Below are 21,851 nucleotides of genomic sequence, written 5' to 3' on the forward strand. Positions count from 1 at the left end.
TGGGATGAGGGGGTGGGAAACACAAGATAGGGAGGAGGTTATGTTACCAAAAATCCTCTCTTATACCTCAGGGTCTGGCCTTAGAAAAGCCAATTTTTTAAAATATTTTTTTTTATTGATTTCTTACAGAGAGGAAGGGAGAGAGAGATAGAGAGTTAGAAACATCGATGAGAGAGAAACATCGATCAGCTGCCTCCTGCACACCCCCAACTGGGGATGTACCCGCAACCCAGGTACATGCCCTTGACCGGAATCGAACCTGGGACCTTTCAGTCCGCAGGCTGACGCTCTATCCACTGAGCCAAACCGGTTTCGGCTATAAAGGCATATTTAAAATCATGTTATATAAATGTATATATGTTAATTTATAAAAATTCCTCTCATGAAACTCATATTTCATGTCATAGGTTTATGCAGATTTTTCAAATGCATCTTCATCATCATTGCTTTAATTATAATCTGAAGAACTTTGGGAATTATTTAAGTTTTCCAAAATATATCATCTTTACTTCCATTTAATGCTATCACTAAATACTTATGCCCAACTCACAAGTACCCACTTACAAAGCATTCAGAAAAGTTGATTTTTACATTGTCCTTTAGATATATAGTCATGTCTCTACCACAGTGACACTTTCTAAATTGTTCTTTTAAGGGATACTTAAAGGGCTTGTTGACAAGGACATCTCACACCTGAAGTTGAGTTCATACCCCTAAAATCATCACTAGATCCACTTTACGTTAGTCTCTTTTTTCACCCATTCTATCAGGAGATCTCTATAATAATTCAACATTGATATTGATTGAGGTCATTTCAGGCTAATGCATCTTCCCCAAAGAGGATTTGTTTTTCAAAATTAAAAAATAATGAGAGAGAACACCGTAACTTGACTTGCAAGGACTTCTAGAAATCTCTCTTTCTTTAAAAAAATATTTTTATTGATTTTAGAAAGGAAGGGTGAGGGAGAGATAGAAGCATCAATAATGAGATAGAATCACTGATTGGCTGCCTCCTGCACACCCCCTACTGGGGATCGAGCCTGAAATCCAGGCATGTTCCGGACCAGGAATTGAACCCTGACTTCCTGGTTCATAGGTCGACATTCAACCACTGAGTTACACAGGCTGGGCTAGAAGCCTCTCTGTTTTGATGGAACATTTGTAGAAAAAAACTCTTTCACTTGGGTATATGTAAAAAAATTCAGGCAAAGGAATATCAAGAAAATAAGAATTTATAAATGAAAGCAAAGATTGCAATATTGAGATGAGACAAAAGAGAGTGTCATGGATATTTACTGGGTACCTGTGATGATGACACATTTCAGCATGAATTGTTCTGTGCATCCTTTAAGGCAGTTATTGATTTCACTTCCCATTACCTGAGGCCATTTTGTTTCTTGGTATTGCGATTTCTCTTTTTGTCTTCTTGGGTCTCCGATGTGAATGAGAATTATTTCCATTTCTTTCATAACTTGTATCTTGGTCTGAAAAGACATCTATTTGGAGTTAATTTATAGAATACAGCTCTAAAAATAAGTATTACAAGCACATAGGTGATAATCAAGAAAACACAAATTAAAGATTAGTATCCATTTTTTTAAAAAGAGCAATAACGTAGGACTTCTGAGGCAGCTCTTTTACTCTGGAGCACAGACATCACCTTATAGTATGATCCAACACCTTAAAATTAGGCCCACTGACTGGTCAACACTGACAGCAGAGAATTAAGTTCATTTTAAGAATTTACATTCTAAGCATAATATTCTCTTTTGTGGTCTTTAATTCCTATTGGTAGAGATAAAAGAGTTGAGTAGGTGGACAATAATATTCTTTATTATAAAATATATTTTTATTGATTTCAGAGAGGAAGGGAGAGAGCGAAACATCAATGACGAGAGAGAATCATCGATTGGCTGCCTCCCACATGCGCCCTATTGGGGACTGAGCCCACAACCCGGGCATGTGCCCCCGACTGGAATCGAACCTGGAACCCTTCAGTCATAGGCTGACGCTCTATCCACTGAGCCAAACCAGCTAGGGCGGCAACAATATTCTTAATGTGCCTTGTGTGCATTTGGTGTTTCTCCTCATGCCGTTGAACATGGCTAGACAAAATCATACCACTTCACTGACTGCATCTCAGCTTAAATTCACGGTCATGAGCCCCAGGCAATGATACCGTATTCCCCTTGTCTAGTCCCACTTCCACTCTCCTAGATAACCCTTTCCCACTTTGTCCTCTACTCAAATCTCCAACAACTAGGAGTCTCCCTGATCCTCATTCTCAGGTCGTCATAACTTTGCTCTCTGCCTCAAGGGGAAAATAGAAACAATTAAGAGTCCTTTCCACAGACTCCTACACCAAATCTGCCCACCTACAAGCTTCCGTCCCCACAGATACAGCCTTCTCTCTCGTTATTACTACCAACTTTCCGTGCTCCTACACAAAGTGAACCCCTCTAGTTGCACACTGTTTGGGTCAAGAGCATTGTCCTAGCAGACTTTTTTTCCTGTTTTAAAAAACCCGCCAATTTTCATTCCCTCAGGAATTATGTAGAGCTTCAGTTCATTCATGCTCTTGAGCAAAATTCCCTTAAAATTATCTGAACTTGTACACCTACTTCCGCTCCTGCCCTTCCTCCCGTCTTAGCCCCTGACAAATACTAATTTGGTCTCCATTCCTATAATTTTGTCATTTCATTTCAAGAATATTAAATAAATGAAATCATGTAGTATGTAACCTTTTGGAATTGGCTTTTTTCACTCAGCATAATTCCCTGGTGATTAGTTCATGTTGTTCATGTCGTTGTATGCATCAATAGTTTGTTTTTCTTTATTGCTGAATAGTATTTCGCAGTATGGATGTACCCCAGTTGCTTAGCCAACCACCTGTTGAAGGGCACCCGGGCTGTTTCCAGTTTGGAGCTATTACAAATAAAGGTGCTTTAAGTGTTCATATACATGGTTAGCTCATAGAGCTTGAGCAGTTTCAAGTTCTACTTTTTTTAAAATAAAATTACTTAATAGGTGGTGTCAAGTAGTCCATCAGGAGTCACATACTATCTGTCTCTCTCTTTCTGATGTTAGCAGTCATTCATGATTATTTCCTAGATCCATTTTTTTTCACTAGGAGTTGTGGGAACTTGTGTTTAATGTTTTATTTACAAACTACTGCATTTATAAATATCAAAACATCACACATTGACTGCTGAAACAAGAACAAAGTCAAAGCCAAGTCATTTAGTAGTAGTAGCAAATATGCAATTCGAGGATAATGATCAACTGGTGACTCTCCTGAAGCATGGAGTGTTTCAAAGGATGTGCAAGGCTGTGACCATATCCCAGATGGCAGAGTGCTACAGATATTTTCAGACGTCGCCAAGATAGAACTACAGTTATTAATGGTTGCCATGTCACCCTACGATAATTAGTTTGAGGTACTGTGGTGGTGCTATTATTTTACTTTCCCAATGGCATGGAAGTAGTTTAAAGTTTTCACAACCGGTCTGACTTATCTTGGTACACTCAGCTGAATATCAATTCTATTACAACACATACCACTTTTAACACAAATCACTACTTCTCATTCTGACACTGAAAATAAAAATCTCTTAGGAATGAATAATTTTATATGTAAGTTTAAGTGCCTTTAAAAATATTTTTATTGATTTCAGAGAGAGGAAGGGAGAAGATATAGATATAGATAGAAACATCCGTGATGAGAGAGAATCATTCATCGGCTGCCCCCCACTGGGGATCGAGCCCACAACCTGGGCATGTGCCCTTGACTGGAATCGAACCCGGGACCTCTCAATCCGCAGGCCAACACTCTATCCATTGAGCCAAACCAGCCAGGGCTTAAGTGCCTTATTTTTTGTTAAAAAAAGAAAGATCCTGAATTCAACTATTCAGTGTGCAAACGTCAATCTGTAACCTTAGGAACACTGTACAATAATACAAGGTATTAGACTTCTCTCTTGAATGTTAAAGAACAAATCTGCAAATACTTCTCTCACCCACATGTTATTTTGCAAGAGGCATTTCTTAAATTCATAATAAAAAATGTATACACACTGTGACAACACTATTTCAAAATACCTCTAATGCAATTACATGGTGAAATACTTTAAAGGTAACTTGCAATATTGGATTTCCAAAGTGTTTTCACCTTAGACATGAGTGTGAAGCTATCTAGAAGCAGAAAATAAACGTTGAACAAAAAATAGAAATTGCACAATAATATAATATGAACAGTACCAATGACAATATTATGCTAGGCATTGTTCTAATGCTCCACTTGCATTATCTTAATTCTGATAACAGTCCTTTGGAGGGAACTGGGCTGCACAGCGGCTAAGTTGCTTGCCCAGGTGTCACAAGTGGAAAGTCAGAAAAACAAGATCTGAGCTCAGGACTCTGACCCATGATCGTGACTCCTGAGCCCGCGCTCTCAGCTGCAGGAACGTACTTCCTCTCATTGTGGGAATGTAGGCTCAAAATTTGCAGAACTGGCTTAGATGAATTGAATAGAATTCATTTTTGTCTAAGATTATCTTCTGCACAGCCTTCTATACTCCATAGCAGTAATCTCTTGCAAGTACATGAATGATAATATCAGAAAGGACATTTTCACTCCAAAACCAAGAGTAGCTGAGAATGTCTAAAAACTCAACTCTTGGAGAGTGAAAGATGGGTACAATAGCATCATCGTTTAGGCTAATTAGGAGTTGCTTTTCCAGTCCTGGAGATGATGAAAAACAGTTCACAACTGTAAGACGGCCAATACTCGGGATGCGGTTTGTCAGAATGAAACACGTAACCAGTAGACTTGTGCAGAGTTTAGGCTCACAACCTTGGCCTCAATAACACTAGCACATTATACTGTAAAACAGGACAAAAATCTCACAAAGAGCTTGAAAGGGTAAGAAGGAGAGATGTGAAGCTAGAAATTCATTACGTTAAAATACTGGGTCCTCTCAATACCCAGTATTTGAGGAATACTGTAATAGATAAATATATCTTGTAATAAAGAAATACTGCAATGTATTGTGTTTAATAAAGTACCTATATGTGCTTTCTATTTCCGAAAGAATATATTTGTGATTTTTTAAAAAAGTGAAACGAGGATGGAGGCGGGCTAGAAAGGGGACATAGCAATACCTTCAACAATAAAGATTTAATTTTTAAAAAGTGAAACAAATTTTTACCTAGACAATCCGGGACATCATAAAGTCTCCGAGAGTTCACTGAGCTAAGAATGAATGCTTTATGTAACCACACACCTTAATTCTCATCTACTTCTGAGAAAACAAACCTTTAACTGATGAAAATCTCCTTACCCCTCATCTTCTCATTTTCCTTCACCATATTGTCTTTTCCTCCTTTGGTTCCTATTCTACCCTCTAAAGCCAAAATACTGAATGGATTAGGGATTCACATGTGGAAAATGGGGCTTACCAATACCAGAAGTACACTTTCTCTCACACTCTGCCCAAGTCCAGGCATGAAGGGAACATCAAGGCACAGCTCTTTTCTACTACAAGAGTAGGATGGGTAAGGAAGTCACTCCAAATGACCAGTTTCTCACCCTAGCTCAAACCATGAAAATCAAGTCCCTTATATCCCCCCTAAGGCCTATCACTCAGGGACTTGCTAACTAATGCTCTCACAAACTCTCCTTATTTAGAATCAGTTTCTTCTAGTAAAGTTAGGTCTTTGGCCCAGCTCGTTGAGCATTGGCCTATGAGCAAGGAGGTCACGGTTCGATTCCCGGTCAGGGCACATGCCCTGGTTGCGGGTGTGATCCCCAGTAGGGGGTATGCAGGAAGCAACTGATCAATGATTCTCTCTCATCACTGATGTTTCTATCTCTCTCTTCCTTCCTCTCTGAAATCAATAAAAGTCCATTTAAAAAATAATAATAAAGGTAGGTCTTTGGCAGCAGGTAGCTTCATCACTTACCAGCCTGGCAAATGAAATAATGCCCCCGGGAGCACAAGTCTACTTTTGATGAGACCCAGTTGGACTTTCTGGACACGTAAGTGCAGCTGGTGGGCTTGGTGGCTCGGCCGGCTGTGACATCTGCAGAAGGAAGACCAGACCCAGATGAGCTTCATACTCAAAGGTCAAACATTTAAAAAAACACTTTTACTGAATTTATTGGGATGACAATGGTTAATAAAAAGTCAAACATTTAAAAAAATAAATATAGCCTTGGTGTAATAAATATAGCAACGATGTGACCTGGTTGCTGGTTCAATTCTCAGTCAGGGCACTTACCTAGGTTATGAGTTCAATCCCTTAGGGAGGCAACTGATCCATGCTTCTCTCTCTCTCTCTCTCTCTCTCTCTCTCTCTCTCTCTCTCTCTCTCTTCTAAAATCAGTAAAAGCATATCCTCTAGTGAGGATTAGGGAAAAAAAATATATATATATGAAAACCAAATTTTGCTACCTTTCAATAGATGAAAAGTTAGGTTCCCTCACCACATATATTATAGATTATTTTTTCATATTATGTGTTCTTTGTCACAAAGCTAGGCATTAATTTATTTAGACTTTAATGAAGATACTTAGGACACAATGCCTTGGAGTTTTTTCTAAGACCCCAAGATGATGGTACATAATTTTGAAAATATCTAAGAAAGACAACAAGTGGACAATTTCTCTCCTAGTTTCTGCATTAGAGAACTTGGAGCCAAGAATGATGAAGAGATATTTACAAAGTGACCATAAAAGGTTTCCCACTTCAGAATCTTGCACAGTATTTTCAGTGAACTATTAGGTCAGTTAACTTTTGATAGGCTCTGAGAAAATCCCATCATCTTTGCTACACAGACAAATCAAAGGCTGCAGCAGAAGAGCAGAAATATTGCAGAAGAATGATGGTAATGAGTAAAATGACTGATTTTTCTGTATACAAAAGCAGAAAGACAAAAATGTTTTCTTTCTCCTGTTCCTTAATAAAAGTAAGGAAGTTTCCCTCATCAACCTCAAACCTCAGAGTCTTACTTGGGTAGTTGTTTTCTTGATCTTTCCCCAGCAGCATTACATTTTGCCCAATCCACCACTTCTTTCCTTCTTCCAGAAAGTCCCAGATGAGATCTTGCACCTCCTGGTTCCAAGTGTAAGCAAGGTGTCCTCCCAGGGCACGGCAGTAATTTTCTGCTTCCTTAAAGCTGCAGTGAAACCTGTGAAGCTGATAACAGTAACTTTTACCACGGAGCTCTGGGCTGCTCAGCTCGCTTCCTAGAATGAAGCTTGTGCTGAGGTATAACCACAGCCAGGCTCTTCTCTGGAATAACATTTTCTCTGTGAATTGTGAGCACAAAAAGTGTGGAGGCTCAGACGCTGCCTGGCCCTTTATATTCTTGGTGAGTTTGTCTTGTTCATTTCTATTATTCTCTTAGGAACTGGGAATAATTTGTCAAGGAGAAAAAAGGTTGTGTTTTGTTTTAGGGACCAGGTGGAGTTCCTATTAGCTGAAAACAAACAGAGTAAGAAAGCAATGGGCCTTTATAGCTGGGGCACTACCCTCCGTGTTTACACAACTGGATACGCCTTCAGCTTTAGAATAGATCTTTATTTGCTAAATCTAAGCTGTAAGGAAGCAGAGAATGATGAATATCTAAGTCAGTGTTGTTAAAAATTGAGTAATGTATTATTTTTGTTTTAAAAAAAGGAAGCTATGAATTTAAATTGTCGTACTGTTTCTTAAATACATTCACTCTATCCTAAATCTCTTATTTAACTATACCCCAAATCTTATATTCACAAAAACCAAAGAATAAATATTTAATGAAGGAATGAATACAGATTAAATACAAACACAACTGAACACCAGTGAAATTAAAATTTGCTGAACTAAATAGCCACTTGTTAAATACACATGGTTCTGGCCTATAGCCACACAGGTCCTTTTGACTTGGTCACGCAGTAGGGAAGAATCAATTCTCTCGTTGCTTTTCTTTAACTTGCTGAAAAACTTCTGTTCATACATGCCACTCGATTCCCACCTGCAGCACATCTATCATTTATGTTCTTAACCAGTTCTTTTTCTTGGTGCCAAAATGGGAGATAAACACAAATAAATGTGGGCACTGGAATCACTTGGCAGGTTTCAGGTTTCAGCTGTTTATCCTACTGATACTTACAATTGCTCTTTAATACCAAAATGAACGTGGTACCAACATTAAAAATTCTCTGAAGTGTAGACCCCAATACATCCCCGTTTAAAAAAAATACATTAACCAAGTGAAAGATTAATATGGTCTAGTTCCTACATTCAAAAGTCTACAGTCTAATTAGGAAAGACATAATTGCATTTAATAAAAATATGTTTAGTTAATAAAGAAAGTGCTACTAGGGAGGTACGGCTTCCACCTATGAAGGTTCGGCCGAGGGAACCATTTCCGGCACTTGAACACATAGGATGGTCTGTAGATGGAATGGGCATCTTGGCGGAGGAGCCAGTGTGAGTAAACGCACAGAAGTGGGAAAGTGGAAGGTATTTATAAAGAAAAAAAATCCTCTGTGCGGGTCCGTGCGGGTGTCCTTGGGAGAGAGTAGTGAGAACTGAAATGACAAGAGAAATGGTTCAAACGCGAGCAAGGTTTCTGAGCGGAGGAGTCCGCCAAGCCTGTGCTGCAGTGAAATGGCTCCGGGGCAGGATACTTTCAACAGAAAAGTCACCCATGGTCTTGATTTTCCAACATCCTCATAAACATTCGGACATGTACACAAACATACATTCGTTTTAGGCATGTTTCAGTGAAACCTGAAGTTGCTGGCATCTTCTTCGAAGTCTACACGGGTATTTCACCCAGCGATGCGATTCATGTCGACCCTTTTTACAGCGCCTGATGCTTTCTCAGTACATGCTTTATCTAGAGCACAGGCATGCCAATACAGTCTTCAACGGAAAAGGTCAAGAAATCGGTGACTTGGGTCGCTAAGAACCGAAGAATCAACATATAAGTACTTTCTGTCCAGGTTGCAGAACCACAGACGAACTCAGCTGAGCGGTCCACCTCAGTGCACAGGGACCTCCTACGCGCCCGGTGCGGACGCCGGAAGTGGGGCGGGCGAGCAGGCGGAAAAGGCGTGGCCGCTGCGATTGCGCGCGCGCGCGCGCTTGTCAGTGTCCAACCAGAGCCTGAGGACGGAGCGCCGCCTTCCCCCGCCCAGAGGCGCCGGCTCCACCCCTCTGCCTGGCAATTGGTGAATTGGCAGCTCCGGGGACGGAGATGAGCGGTGTCCCTCCACCTCCTCCAATGGAAATGAGGCAGAGGCGGGCCCAGGGGCGAGAGGACCATGGCGTGGACACAACTGAAAGTGAGTCTGGAAACTGGGTCTGTCGCATGGCCGAGGAAGAGTCGGCGAGTGCAGGGCTAGCGGGGAATGCAGGGGTAGCCGGGGCGAGGTGTGGACGGGAGGCCGCTCCGAGAGCGTCGGCCCGTCTGTGTGTCTCTGCAAAGGGTCGTGCGTGTGCATTTGTACGCATGTACTTGGTCCGTGTGTGTAAATGGCACGTGTGTGTCTGCGTAGACGCCAGACTTTGTCAGCGCGCGTGGGCCAGTGACTACATGACGGCCGAGCACTGCGTGCAGTTTCCAACGTGCAGTGAAGTCACAAGACCTGCTCCCAACCCGTCTGGACAGAATGCAAGGCGGGGGCTCCGTGTAACGGTGCTGGTATTTGTTGATTGACATGCAGGGGCGTTCCCACGGCCTGGAGACCAGAAGTGAGACCGCGAATACTGGATCTACATTAACAGCTAGGTCTGATCCTTATAGGCAAATGTGACCTTTGAACAAAACCCAGATCTTTATTCTGGCCAAGATCTCTGCCTGTTTTCCCAGCTTCTCTTTGAGCCATACTTTAACTCCTCGGTTCCAGACGAACCTCCCCCCTCCCCCATTCCCCTCTGCCAGGGGAGAGCCTTTGCGCTTTCCCTCCCCCACTGCCTCCTGGTTAACTCGCGCTTATCCCTGGAATGTTAGTGGCACTTGCTCAAGGAAGCCTTCCTCTACCTCTGAGGTTCAGTTCGGTTCTTCTTACCCTATACCTTCTTCTTCATAGCAGTTGTAGTTATATATTTACATGATCATTGATTTCCGTCTCCTCATGAGATTGTATTCCCCAGAAGGCAAGGACTCACTGATTAGCCCATCTATGAATGACTGAATTAACGAATGAATGACCCAGCATCTGGCAGTGATAATTAGAGAAAAGTATTATGAACCATGGTTGAACTAGGAGAATGGTGGTTTTTTTTTAAATTTATATTTATTGTTGAATATATTATACATGTCCCGCTTTTCCCCCATTGACCCCTCCTCTGGGAGAATGGTTCTTGACCTAATAATACCTGATGCTCCTTTTTTTAAAAAAATTTGCAACTCCCTTTATGATTCTGAGATGGAGTTTATATACAATGTAATATTCCTGTGTGTGATTTTAAAAGGCATTCTAATGTCCTAATTAGAATATAAAGGAGAAATGAAAGTAATTTAAAATAATATGCATTTCAATGTGTAAATGGTAGGGCACGATACCTAGATAGTGAAATAGTCAAGTGTTTCAGCCCCTGCTTAGAAATTCTAGTGCCACATGTATGTTTGTCAAATACCCCAAGCAAAGCACCTTACCATTCCTGATGGATTTTCTGAAATAGGGAACACTTCTTGGTAATGTTCTGTGCAAACTAGCACAGGCCCTCCATTTACAAGGTCATTGTATTCCTGGAAAAGCCAATGCGTATGACAATATGGGAGGTGGTTTTGTGTTTATTGGGAAAGGAGGGAGACCTGTTCTGGCAGAGAGCTGGGGGTATTGCGCCATGTGGCATGTCATTGTGTCCTCTGTGCGTGGGGGTTTAAAGGGCTCAGAGAAGGTGCTGCAGCCTGGCTCTGAGGGCCAGTGGGCTTTTTTTCTCCCCCAGAAGCGGGCGCAGGATGCCTTGATCATCCTTGGGGGTGGAGGACTGCTCTTCGCCTCTTACCTGACGGCCACGGGGGACGAGCATTTCTACGCTGAACACTTGATGCCGACTCTGCAGGGGCTGCTGGACCCTGAGTCAGCCCACAGGCTGGCTGTTCGTGTCACCTCCCTGGGGCTCCTTCCTCGCGTCACATTTCAAGACTCCGACATGCTGGTAGGTCCTCTTGGGACACCTTGTACAATACAAGGTCAACATCCTCTGACTTACACAGTGGGGGCTGAGCCTTCTGAACAGCAGAGTCCCAAGTTAGCCCCAATTAAAAAAGCTGTCATCCTCATCTACGGATCAGGAAACTGAGGCACCGAGGAGATAAGTGAATTATCCAAAGTCACACAGCTGGGGAGTAGATGAGCCAGGATTCAGACCCTTGGAGTCTCACTTGGCAGCTGTCCCCGTAGCCACAGGCCTGCCTTGCTGAGGTCAGGTGGCTCAGTCTTCACCTCTGCGAAATAGGGAAACAAACATGCCAGTCATTAAACGCCTCCTGTGACACAGGCATGTGTAGCCAAGCCTTCCAGGAAGGCACACAGACATCCGTCCCAGGGTTTTTCACTCCTGTGTTAACACAGGGCCCACGTGTGCCTGTTACTGCTCTGGTTGCCGGGGTTCCTGCAGCTAAAGAAACAGAAGAATCACCTCCTGCTAGCACCTGTGTCCTCGTGTAAGCCCTGGCAGGTTCCATCCGAGAGACTTCTTACCAAACGGGGGGACGTCAGAATGACGTGAACATGAAGACAGCAGGCAAGAAGCACTCTTCGGGGAAGGGTCGCTGTTGTAAATCAAAGCAACCGTTGTCTGCATCTTCCCTTTTGGTCTCAGGGTCCCTGTCACTCCCCCGTCCTGCAGTGTTGAGCAGATGTGTTTACCCAGCTCCCACACTGAAAGGCACTGTGGGATCAGAGCGCTCTTTTCCTCATCCCCATGGCCAGCTGAGAGTCCTGGAACCAGGGTAGCAGGAGTGAGTAAAGGGGGCTGTGGAGACGAAGTGGATTTGGAAGGCAGTGAGGTTACGGCTGGGTGAGGTACCAAGCTAGGGAAACACCGCCGATATGGAGAGAAGTGTGGCCTTTGAGCTGCGATCCCCAACACCGCTGTGTGGGTCCCCCCTTCAGCAACTCATTATTTAGGAGGTGGTGAAGGCGTCTGGTGCCCCACAGGGGTCTTGTAGTCTGCCTGACTGAGAGGGACGCAGCTGGGGCTGACATTCTAGGCTGATCCAAGGGTTTTGCTGCTTGACACTGTTTCAAATAGCACTAACTAGGGGGGCGACACCAACAAGCCACTCTCTCCCACCAAGAACAGCGGATAAGAAGGGATGACGATTACCCGCCACTAGAAGAGACAGTGTCCTCCTCCTGCTGCACCGTGGTGGAAACCTGTTTTCCTCCTCACTCTTGCTGGTGGATGATAACGCCTAGTGGTCTTGAACTCCAGCAGGCGTCAGAATCACCTGGAGAGCAGTTAGAAATAGACTCGCTCAGAACCCAATTCTGCGCCGCTGGCCCCCAAGGAATCTGATTCCTTAGACCAGTGGTTCTCAACCTTCCTAAATATCTGATGTGCAGGATGTATTTAGGCGACCCCTGTGAAAGGGTCATTCAACCCCCAAAGGGGTTGTGACCCACAGGTTGAGAACCACTGCCTTAGACTGAAGATAGGCTGTTTAACAAGCCCCCCAGGGAAATCGGATGGAGGCGTGCCAGGCCACACCCTGAGAAACACTGGTCTAGCCTGTGTACCTGACTTTGTCTCCCTCTCCCTAGGAAGTGCGAGTCCTGGGCCACAAATTCCGAAATCCAGTAGGAATTGCCGCAGGATTTGACAAGCATGGGGAGGCTGTGGATGGACTGTACAAGATGGGCTTTGGTTTTGTTGAGATAGGCAGCGTCACCCCAAAACCTCAGGAAGGAAACCCCAGGCCGCGAGTCTTCCGCCTCCCCGAGGACCAAGCCGTCATTAACAGGTAGGTGAGCAGCTCAGGGGTAACAGGGCCGCCTCCTCCGGCAGGGACCTCGGGATGTTCTTTCTGTCTGTGATGCAGGCATTTTTCTGTCATTGTCAGGAACCAGGTGGAGCACCTACTATGTGCCAGGCGTAGGAGCAGGTTTTGGGGTTTCAGTTTAGCACATATACACACTGAGGCTCAGAGAACAACACAACTTAGCTACAGCCACAAGGTCACAAGCAGGAGAGCTTGGATACAGATTTAGGCTTATTTGACTGTCGACTTTATGCTTTTTCCACATTGTTACTCCATTGCCCTTGCCCAGCGCTGTCTAGTAGAAATATAATGCAAACCCCATAGGTAACATAAAATAGTCTATGATAAAATAGCTATTTATTTTAGCTATGGTAAAGTAGTAAAAAGATGTAGGTGAAATGAATCTCAGTAATATATTTAGGTTTTTGTAATATATATTATTTAATTAAGTACTTAATATATTCTAAATATCATTTTATCATATAATCAACATACAAATGATTAATAAGCTACTGACCCACTTTTCCTTGTACCAAGTCTTCCAGATCCAGTGTGTGTTTTTCTTCATGTTTCAAGTGCTCAGTAGCACGTGTAGCTATGGCTCTTGTGTTGGACAACCCAGCCCCAACTTTAGTAAACTGGAAATTTTAATAATCAACATACACAGCTGCTTTTAGTAAGAGGGATCCTTCTAGAGTGTGTAAGTCCTCTTTATAACCCCTGCACAGTTTCTGTTCAGCAAGCCCAGAAAGCGAAGACGTTCCTACTTTTTGGTAACAGAATTTTGAAGAGCCTCTGAGGGGCCACTGTGGCCTCTGGAAGACGACCTATGGGGAGTTGACGTGGCTGCCACTTCCTGCTTGATTGTGCTTGCTTCAGGGAAATTTTCCAGCACTAGAGATCAGATTATTGATCTTTCTGCAGCATTGCAGGCTGGGGTCGGTATCTCCAGCACGTCCAAGTCGCTGCAGGTAGCAGGGTGCCGGTGCTCGCGGAACCCTTAGAGGAGACGCGGCTGAGAGCTTGTGCCCTGCAGCACGGTGGGTTCAGCTCCTTGCTCTGCGTGGCACACAGTGGGTGCTCAGTAAACTCTCTGAATGAACGGATAAGTTTATTCATCAGTCAGCCAGTGCACCTGCCACTGTGTCTGTTCGGTGTTTTCCACTGCAAGTAACCAAGTAGCTTAAACAATAGGTGCTTGTCCCCCTGGCACTGGGCAAGGAGACACCCGATTTGTGGTGTTGCTCTTACATCAATCAGGGGCAAAGCAGATGGACAGCCCTTGGTTCATCCTAGCTTGATGCCCGTGTTGGTGGCCAGAGCTGCTTCATGCCTGAGGCACATAAAAAACAAACAAAAAACTATAGGTGCTTGCTGTTATGTTCCTCCCATAACAGGTGCAGTGGGCACTTGCAGGGATGGTTGAGCAGCTGGGCAATGTCAGACTCTGGCCCAGCTTCTCTGGGCCTTCCCTTGTTTGTAAGACGGCTACCCCAGCTGCAAGCATTACGTCCTCCCGTGTGGACATCCGAGGGCAGACAGGGAAAAGGAAGCGTAGATGTGGGGGCATCCTAGGAGCCCCCCAAAGTCTGCTCTTGTGTCTCAGTGACCACACCCAGTCACTTGTTCATGCTTCAACTGCTAGTGGTCTGGGAAAGGAGTCATTGCCATTTTCACCCAGTCTCAGGGGGGCTGGGGAGACAGAGATGAGCGAGAGAGGTGAGGTCACTGCCTTTGTGGACTGTCTAGTGGCGGGGTGATGAGGATATGTCCTTGTCCTCAAAGAGGATGATGACCCGGAGGGGAACTTAAGCATGCATATGCATACATCTCACGCCAGGAAAAGACCAGTACAAAGCGCTCAGTGAGTGCCAAGAGGCGAGGAATCATTTGAGGCTGGGGAGCTTTTGATCTGGGCCAGGAAGAGGGGACAGTTTTAATAGGCAGATGGGCTGGGGAGATGTAGTGGCAGGGTGGGTCCCAGGAGGTGCATGCATGGAGCACAGGCAGAAGGTGGGAAGAAGGGGTTGTCAGAGTGATGACGGCTCCACTGGGTGGAGGGGTGCATAGGTAAGGAGTGGGGACTTTCTTCTAGGAAGTCCAGGGGCATGTAGACTTTGGAAGTCGTAAGAACTGACTCATTTTCCTTTTCTTTTCTGTCTTCGAAAGTCACACATATGGCCATGGAGCCATGTCTGCAGTCTGCCTTCTGGCTGAGGGCTCTCACCTTGTCCATTCCCCCTCTGCGTGTGTTACAGGTACGGATTTAACAGTCACGGGCTCTCGGTGGTGGAACACAGGTTACGGGCCAGACAGCAGACGCAGGCCAGACTCACAGAAGGTAAAGTGGGGCTGCCTGAGAGGGGCTTCCTTCATTTGTTGGAAGGAAACCTGTGGGAGAAACATCAGGGACATTCCTGGTGACATAACTGGGATTGAGCAATTGAAAAAAACACTGCAGAACTCAGGGCTCTTTCCTAGAGGAATTTTCCTGGTTTCCTGGTTCCACAGTTTCCAAGATTTTAACAGAATTTTGCAATGTAGCCAAGTTACGGAAGCCATGTTATATCTTCACCGGGCCAGGCTGGAAGTGAGCAGAGCGGAGTGGTGCCTGTGTGATCTCAGAGGCAGCTAAGCTGTGGGCAGGCTCGAGCACCAACTTCCTTGTCCTGCTCTGCTGTCCTGTGGCCCTTATATAAGTAGATTTATAGAGCGTTGCTAACCACAGAGAAGCATGGAGAAGACAATCAAGTGACTGACATCCTCCTCCACTGAGGGGTAACGACTCTCGGCATGTGGGAGTTTGGACCACCACGCGTTCCAGCTTCGCCGGCTCTCAGAACGCACTTGGTGGTCGCAGTGCTGTTGTCCTCCCCACCTCCCCACCTCCCCACGTGCTGTCAGGGATTGTCTGGGCTGCGGCCTCTCCCCTCGTTGGGTCCCTACAGCCTCCTTCCAGGAGGGTTAGTCCCATTAGAAATCCTGGTGGTGAGCGAGGCTGAAAGGGCGAGGCTGTCAGCAGTCTCTGGTGTGGGAGCAGGAAGGGCCCTTGTTTGGACAGAGGTGGCTTTGGCAGAACCAGAGCCTGCTGTGCTACACACCTGCTGTTTGGGGAACTCTGAAGGTCATAGTATGACTTTCATGGTTGTGATACTCTCCTGCCTCCCTTTCCCTTTGGCTGTCCACAGCGCTCTTCATACCAGCTCTCTCCCCGTTCTCCCTTGCCCATCCTCTCACCCGCGCTCTGGTGCTAATATTCTCTGGAGTGAAGCAAAATCCCATAGCAGAGCTCTGCACACAGAGTTTCCCAGCAGCTAGAAGCCTGAGGACAGCTGACTGCTGGTGCCATGCCAAGGAACAAGAGCTGACAAAGGCGGTGGTGCCCCTGGGGGATAGAGTAATTCAGCGATTTGTCAGTGTGGGGAGATGACTAGTAATGAAAAATCCGTTAGCTACGTGGAAGCAATACTGCTTTCAGGCCAGTTTCTTTGTGTGGAAAAAGAATGAGAACTTACAAATGCCCTTGGCTGGATGGAGGCCAGATTTGGAAAGCTAGGACATCATGTTGTATAACCTTTGTCCACTGGGTTCTAACTGCACCACCCCCTGCCCCTGCCACACACACAATTAGCTACACAAATGTCATTTACTTGCAAGCTGATGATAACAGGGTGATACTGTAGGGTATGAGAAGGTAGTCAGCAGGACTGGATGATGTTCTTTGATCCTCCTTGACCTGACACAAGTTTTCTGCGCTAACTTGATGTCTCAGGTCTTTTTCCCAACCGTCAGATGGAAAAGCAGCTGGTACCACTGACGTACCATTAACCTTTGCAGATAAGATGGTGTTTTAGGAGAAAACGCCTTGCTTTCACACAAAGTCTGTTACTGAAATGTGTTTTTTGGAAAGTCCAAAATGCAAGACATGTCATAATCCAATGGATTTTTCAGTAAGGTGTCTGTATTACTGTTTGAATTGAGACACTTTTGAGAGTGAATTAATAATATGCCCAGGCTACAGGACTAATCAGGGCCATCCTGGGAGCATTGGGCTATGTGATCACCGTAGTTATAGAGGGAGGCCCTTCTCAGAAAACTGAAATAAAACAATGATACGTCTACATGATAATTGAAAATAATATTTCCCAATATTTTATACATAGTCTTTAATTTTGGGTTTTCTTCACAACTGCACACGCAGTCATTCAAACCAAGTCCAGTGAGCAGCCCTTGAGAGTCAAGAATTGCCCCTCCTGACATTCCTATTGATTTCTGTCTGTTCTCGGTTGTATTACATTTATGAGCCCTACATTTTTTGTCACTAGTATTTGCATTCCAAATTTCTCCATTTTTCATCAAAATTTTTAAAACAACAAGGGTGTGCCCTAGCCGGTGTTGCTAAATGGTTAGAGCATCAGCCTGCACTGAAGGGTCCCGAGTTTGATTCTCGGTCAAGGGCCAACCTGGTTTGCGGGTTTGCAGGGCATGTACGGGAAGCAACCAATCGATGTGTCTCCTCTCTCACATGGATGTTTCTCTCTCCCTCTCTCTCCCCTCCTATCTCTCTCTCTCCCCCTCTTCCCTCCCTTCCACTCTCTGAAAAGCAATGGAAAAAATATCCTCAGATGAGGCAGGGGCGGGGTGGGGGGGAGAGTAAGGGCACAATGCAGTAAAATGTCTTAGTGGTTGCCCCAACATTGCTACTCAGACAAGATGGTGAGCCCTTTCCTGGTTGTAGGCAGCAGCACCGAGCAGGATATGTCAAGGAAATGGTGTGTGGGGACAAAACTTTGACCAGTGATATGTGCAGGTGGGCTGCCACTGGGAATAAACCTGGGGAAGAATAAGACCTCGGTGGATGCTGCCTCGGACTACGCAGAGGGGGTTCGAGTCCTGGGCCCCTTGGCTGACTACCTGGTAGTGAACGTGTCCAGTCCCAACACTGCCGGGCTGCGGAGCCTTCAGGGAAAGGATGAGCTGCGCCACCTGCTGACCAAGGTGGGAAATTACATTAAATCCTGTAATGCTTTCCTACAAAGCCCGCTCCTCCAGCCTGTCCTGTTCATTCTCCAGGGCCAAGCTTCCATGGCACCATGTAGGACTGTCCTTAACATTTCAGCCAGCTAGGACCCCTCACTGTGCCTCTCATCCCCACCATAACACTGATGATGCTCAGTAGTAGTTAATTTCTAAGTGTTCTGTCCCTCAAGTTCAACAATGAAGGAACCATAAATTTCATTTACCATGCTGTCCCTTAGCACCTAGGATGCTGAATGAATGAATGAATTGAATGACTTTTCATCACACAGTCTTGTTATGTCTTTTAGGAACAAAAGTCTAAATAAGCCACAATATAGTAGCCGATGCCCATGACCACATTAGGGACTCAGTCCCGGGGATTTCTTGGTTCAAGAGAATGGAATGAGGTTTGCCTGGATGGGCAATAGTGCATAACTGAGGGCTGTGTTTTCCGAGAAGGAGAAATTGCTCATGTTTCAGCTTGATAGCTGATGTGAAAATACACTGGTCTGCGCTGCAGGTCACAGTGCACCCCCAGCTGTGGTCTCAGGGCTCCCCATCTCTGGCCACTTGTCACTGTAGGTGCTACAGGAGAGGGATGCCCTGAAGGGAGCACACAAGCCGGCCCTGCTGGTGAAGATCGCACCCGACCTCACGGCCCAGGACAAGGAGGACATCGCCGGGGTGGTGAGAGAGGTGAGGGCCCTCATTCTGCCCAGACGCAGCCTCTGTGGTTTTCTCTGTGATACTGAGGGCTGGTTTGGTATTTGTCACGACTTAATTCATAAAAGTGGATGCTTGAATAAATGTTTGAATGAATCTTTTTCGGTGCCTCTTCCCTCCTCATCCAGCTGGGGCTTTCAGGCTTGTGTCCTTGCCAGCCTTGGTCAGAGTGGAGGACAGGCATACCTCGCTTTGTTGCATGTCACAGGCCCTCCACCAGCAAAGGGATCACAACTCGCTGTATTGCGAGACTAGCCTTATTGTGGTGGCGGGAACTGGACCTGCGGTATCTCCGAAGTGTGCCTGTGTTCCTCCCTCTCCAGTCTAGCACCTGGTCTCCATGTTGAAGGAGATTAGTGGAAACAGACTGAGCTCCGCAGTCCTGGGTTCAAATCTTGGTTCCATCACTTACTCCCTGGAGACTGGTAGACTAGTGGCTCTTAAATGTGATACAACTGAGAACAGACAGAAATCCATGGGAATGTCCGAGGGGCAGTTCTGGGCTCTCCGGGCTGCTCCTTGGGTTGTTAGAAGGATTCTAACCCTGTCCCAGGGGAGCTTTCTAGGCGGTCGCTATGTGACGGCAGCTGTTGTCATGTTGAGGCTTGTTTAGACACCTGTTCAGGAGCATAGTGAGTCCAGGGTAGTCCTGTGGGTGTGGGCACCTGGCTGCCTGCTGGCTCAGCCCCTGGGGCAGCTTCTCCGAGTCCGACAGAGCCCTGACTGGATAGCTCTCTCTCTCACACCGCAGTTGGGCATCGATGGGCTGATTGTGACGAACACCACAGTGAGTCGCCCTGCCAGCCTCCAGGGTGCCCTGCGCTCCGAAACAGGAGGGCTGAGTGGGAAGCCCCTCCGGGACTTATCGACTCAAACCATCCGGGAGATGTATGCACTCACCCAAGGCAAGGATTCCGTGTCCCCGTCAAGGATTTGTGTGTGGCTTGGGTTCTGGGGCTGTGATCAGAATCGGGGTTCCCTGGACCGCTGCAGTCAGCAGGTGGGCCGAGGGCTGGATCCCAGCTGAGCCCCTGGTTCCCACATTGTCATGGTGTTGCCCTGTGCTTTCCTACAGGAAGAGTTCCCATCATCGGGGTTGGCGGTGTGAGCAGCGGGCAAGACGCACTGGACAAGATCCAGGCGGGGGCCTGCCTGGTGCAGCTGTACACGGCCCTCACCTACTGGGGGCCACCTGTGGTGGGCAGAGTCAAGCGGGAGCTGGAGGCCCTTTTGAAGTGAGTGGGGCACGTGTGGCTTGAAACTGAGGTTAATGTATCAGTTCTGAATGACTTGAATCAAGGGCGTCTGACTGATCTGTCTTTACTCTTCACGCAAAAAGGATCTGAGGGGTGGGTATACTCAGAATGCAGGGGGAATTTACTCTGTTGCTCCTTTGATGAAGGACCAACGGTGTTGAAGATTAACGCCCAAGGCAATGGTGTGTATGGGCCTGCGGAGTCCTGGTGGCATTCTCCTCATTAATTCAGTCGCATTGGCTTGATGTCAGGGAGCTGTCATACTTAAAATCACCTGCCTTCTGGTCTGAGACCTGGGTGTTCAGATCTAGATTCCTGGGTGAAGAGTGCAGGGGCATGAGGTCTGTGTTTGGGATCGAGAGAGGGGGAGGTGCAGTTATGGAGCATGTGGAGCCCCGGCGAATGTGGGCGTCTGGTAAGAACAGGGCCTGTCCATCATTTGCTGAACTTGCTTTGTTTTCTCTTTTTCCAGGGAGCAGGGTTTTCCCAGCGTCACAGACGCCATTGGAGCAGACCATCGGAGGTGAGGACACTGTTGGTGGGAAGCCCGGTCCAGATGCTTCTTCCCACTAAGTCAGGCGAGCCTGTGGCTGGATCGAGAGGGAGGACTGTCTCAAGCCACATCCGCAAACCACAGGGGCCCCTTCTGTGAGGCCAGGCGGACTGTCAGAGCCACTTGCGAGGTCCCAGAATCAACACAAAGCTTTCTTCAGTCACCTGCCAGGAGGAACTGCAGCCGGGACCTTTTCCAGACTCAGGTCCCAGGATCCTTTCATATTGGGAGGACATGAGATATTTGGGGCCGGGGGCTCATGGAAAAAATAAAGCAATTTAAAACCTGGATAAACCCAGCTTTTTCTGGAAGGTCCACGGCTTCAGGCACTGCAGGTCCTTCCAGGCCTCTGCTATCTGGGTCTGCAATGGGTTTCCCAGAGCTTGACGCTTACGTTCTATTTTTGTTCTTATTTAAGTTTTAACTTAATTTTGAAAACATTTCAAATTCAGACAAAACTTGTAAGAACAGGGCTGTGGATAGCTGTCCTCTCCCTGTGTCTTCACAGCCTCTTCTCGCTGAGTGTCTGTGTCCTGATCACTTCTTACAAGGACGCCAGTCATTCTGGACTGGGGCCCACGCCAGTGACCTCATTTTAACTTGACTGCCTCGCTCATGACCCTGTCTCCAAGCAAGGGCACACTCTGCGGTATTGGGAGTTAGGATTTCAACACATCGATTTGGGAACACACAGCTCAACCCATCACAAGAAGTCACGTGTCATGTGACGTGGGTGCCATCAGGCACATAAGATGTGAGACGAGAGACTGAAGAGGTGTAGTTGTTAACTAAATACAAAGAGAAACACCAATCTTCTCAGTCCTGGGAAGCACACGGGCAAGAGAAGTGTGAGCCTCGCCTGGGAAGTGCTGTGGTGCCTGGCACGCCTTCTCAGCCAACAGAAAATCACCTTTGTTCCCTTTGCCTCAGAACAGACTATTTTGATTTCTCGGTAGCTTTGGGGAGAAGCACGGAGCTGCAATAGCGATAACGTGTCCTGTTGCCTCAACTTTTCATCTCGGCCTCAGCCTGGGCCTCCTTCTCCCCATTCACTCTTTGCCAAGAAACAGGGAGCCGGTCTCCTGCTGTTTTTCTTCCAAAGGTTTTTTCCTGGTTTTTATTTTATTATGAAAATACCTACTCATTAATAAATTTATATCATACAGCCCCCAAGTAAAAGCTGTCTACCTCTTCACCCCTTCCCAAAATGATTCCACTTCCCAGAGGTAACTTCGGTATCTCTAGATAGTTCTAAACATTTTTCTTTGTATATATGAACATCCGTATCCATTACTACTTTTTTAATCTAGCTGCATGCA

At 46.0% G+C, this 21,851-nt stretch overlaps 2 protein-coding genes across 5 annotated transcripts in view; one reads left to right on the forward strand and one right to left on the reverse strand.

Moving 5' to 3' along the window:
- PKD1L3 (polycystin 1 like 3, transient receptor potential channel interacting) overlaps positions 1–9,064 on the reverse strand; it is a 70,583-nt gene extending 61,519 nt beyond the window's left edge. Inside the window, exons 1-4 of the mRNA XM_015558790.1 lie at positions 8,747–9,064; positions 7,010–7,196; positions 5,962–6,081; positions 1,380–1,484 (exon numbers count right to left, since the gene is read on the reverse strand). Of these exons, the coding sequence (XP_015414276.1) occupies positions 1,380–1,484; positions 5,962–6,081; positions 7,010–7,196; positions 8,747–8,761 (427 nt within the window). The 5' untranslated portion in view covers positions 8,762–9,064. The remainder of the gene's footprint in view (positions 1–1,379; positions 1,485–5,961; positions 6,082–7,009; positions 7,197–8,746) is intronic.
- Positions 9,065–9,262: 198 nt separating this feature from the next.
- DHODH (dihydroorotate dehydrogenase (quinone)) lies at positions 9,263–20,822 on the forward strand. Of its 4 annotated transcripts, none has more exons than XM_006755813.2 (9): positions 9,263–9,331; positions 10,941–11,153; positions 12,764–12,963; positions 15,240–15,322; positions 17,792–17,979; positions 18,583–18,696; positions 19,475–19,628; positions 19,799–19,958; positions 20,452–20,608. In XM_006755813.2, the coding sequence occupies exons 1-9, from the start codon at positions 9,311–9,313 to the stop codon at positions 20,504–20,506; spliced, it is 1,188 nt and encodes a 395-aa protein (XP_006755876.1). In that variant the 5' UTR covers positions 9,263–9,310; the 3' UTR covers positions 20,507–20,608. The 4 variants fall into 4 exon arrangements, with proteins under 4 accessions (XP_006755876.1, XP_015414302.1, XP_006755875.1 ...); XM_015558816.1 differs by lacking the exon at positions 9,263–9,331 and adding an exon at positions 9,388–9,740; XM_006755812.2 differs by lacking the exon at positions 9,263–9,331 and having other exon boundaries at positions 10,457–11,153.
- Positions 20,823–21,851: the final 1,029 nt, after the last annotated feature.

This window comes from Myotis davidii, unplaced genomic scaffold (genome assembly GCF_000327345.1).
Source record: "Myotis davidii unplaced genomic scaffold, ASM32734v1 scaffold453, whole genome shotgun sequence".
Classification (NCBI taxonomy): Eukaryota; Metazoa; Chordata; class Mammalia; order Chiroptera; family Vespertilionidae; genus Myotis; species Myotis davidii.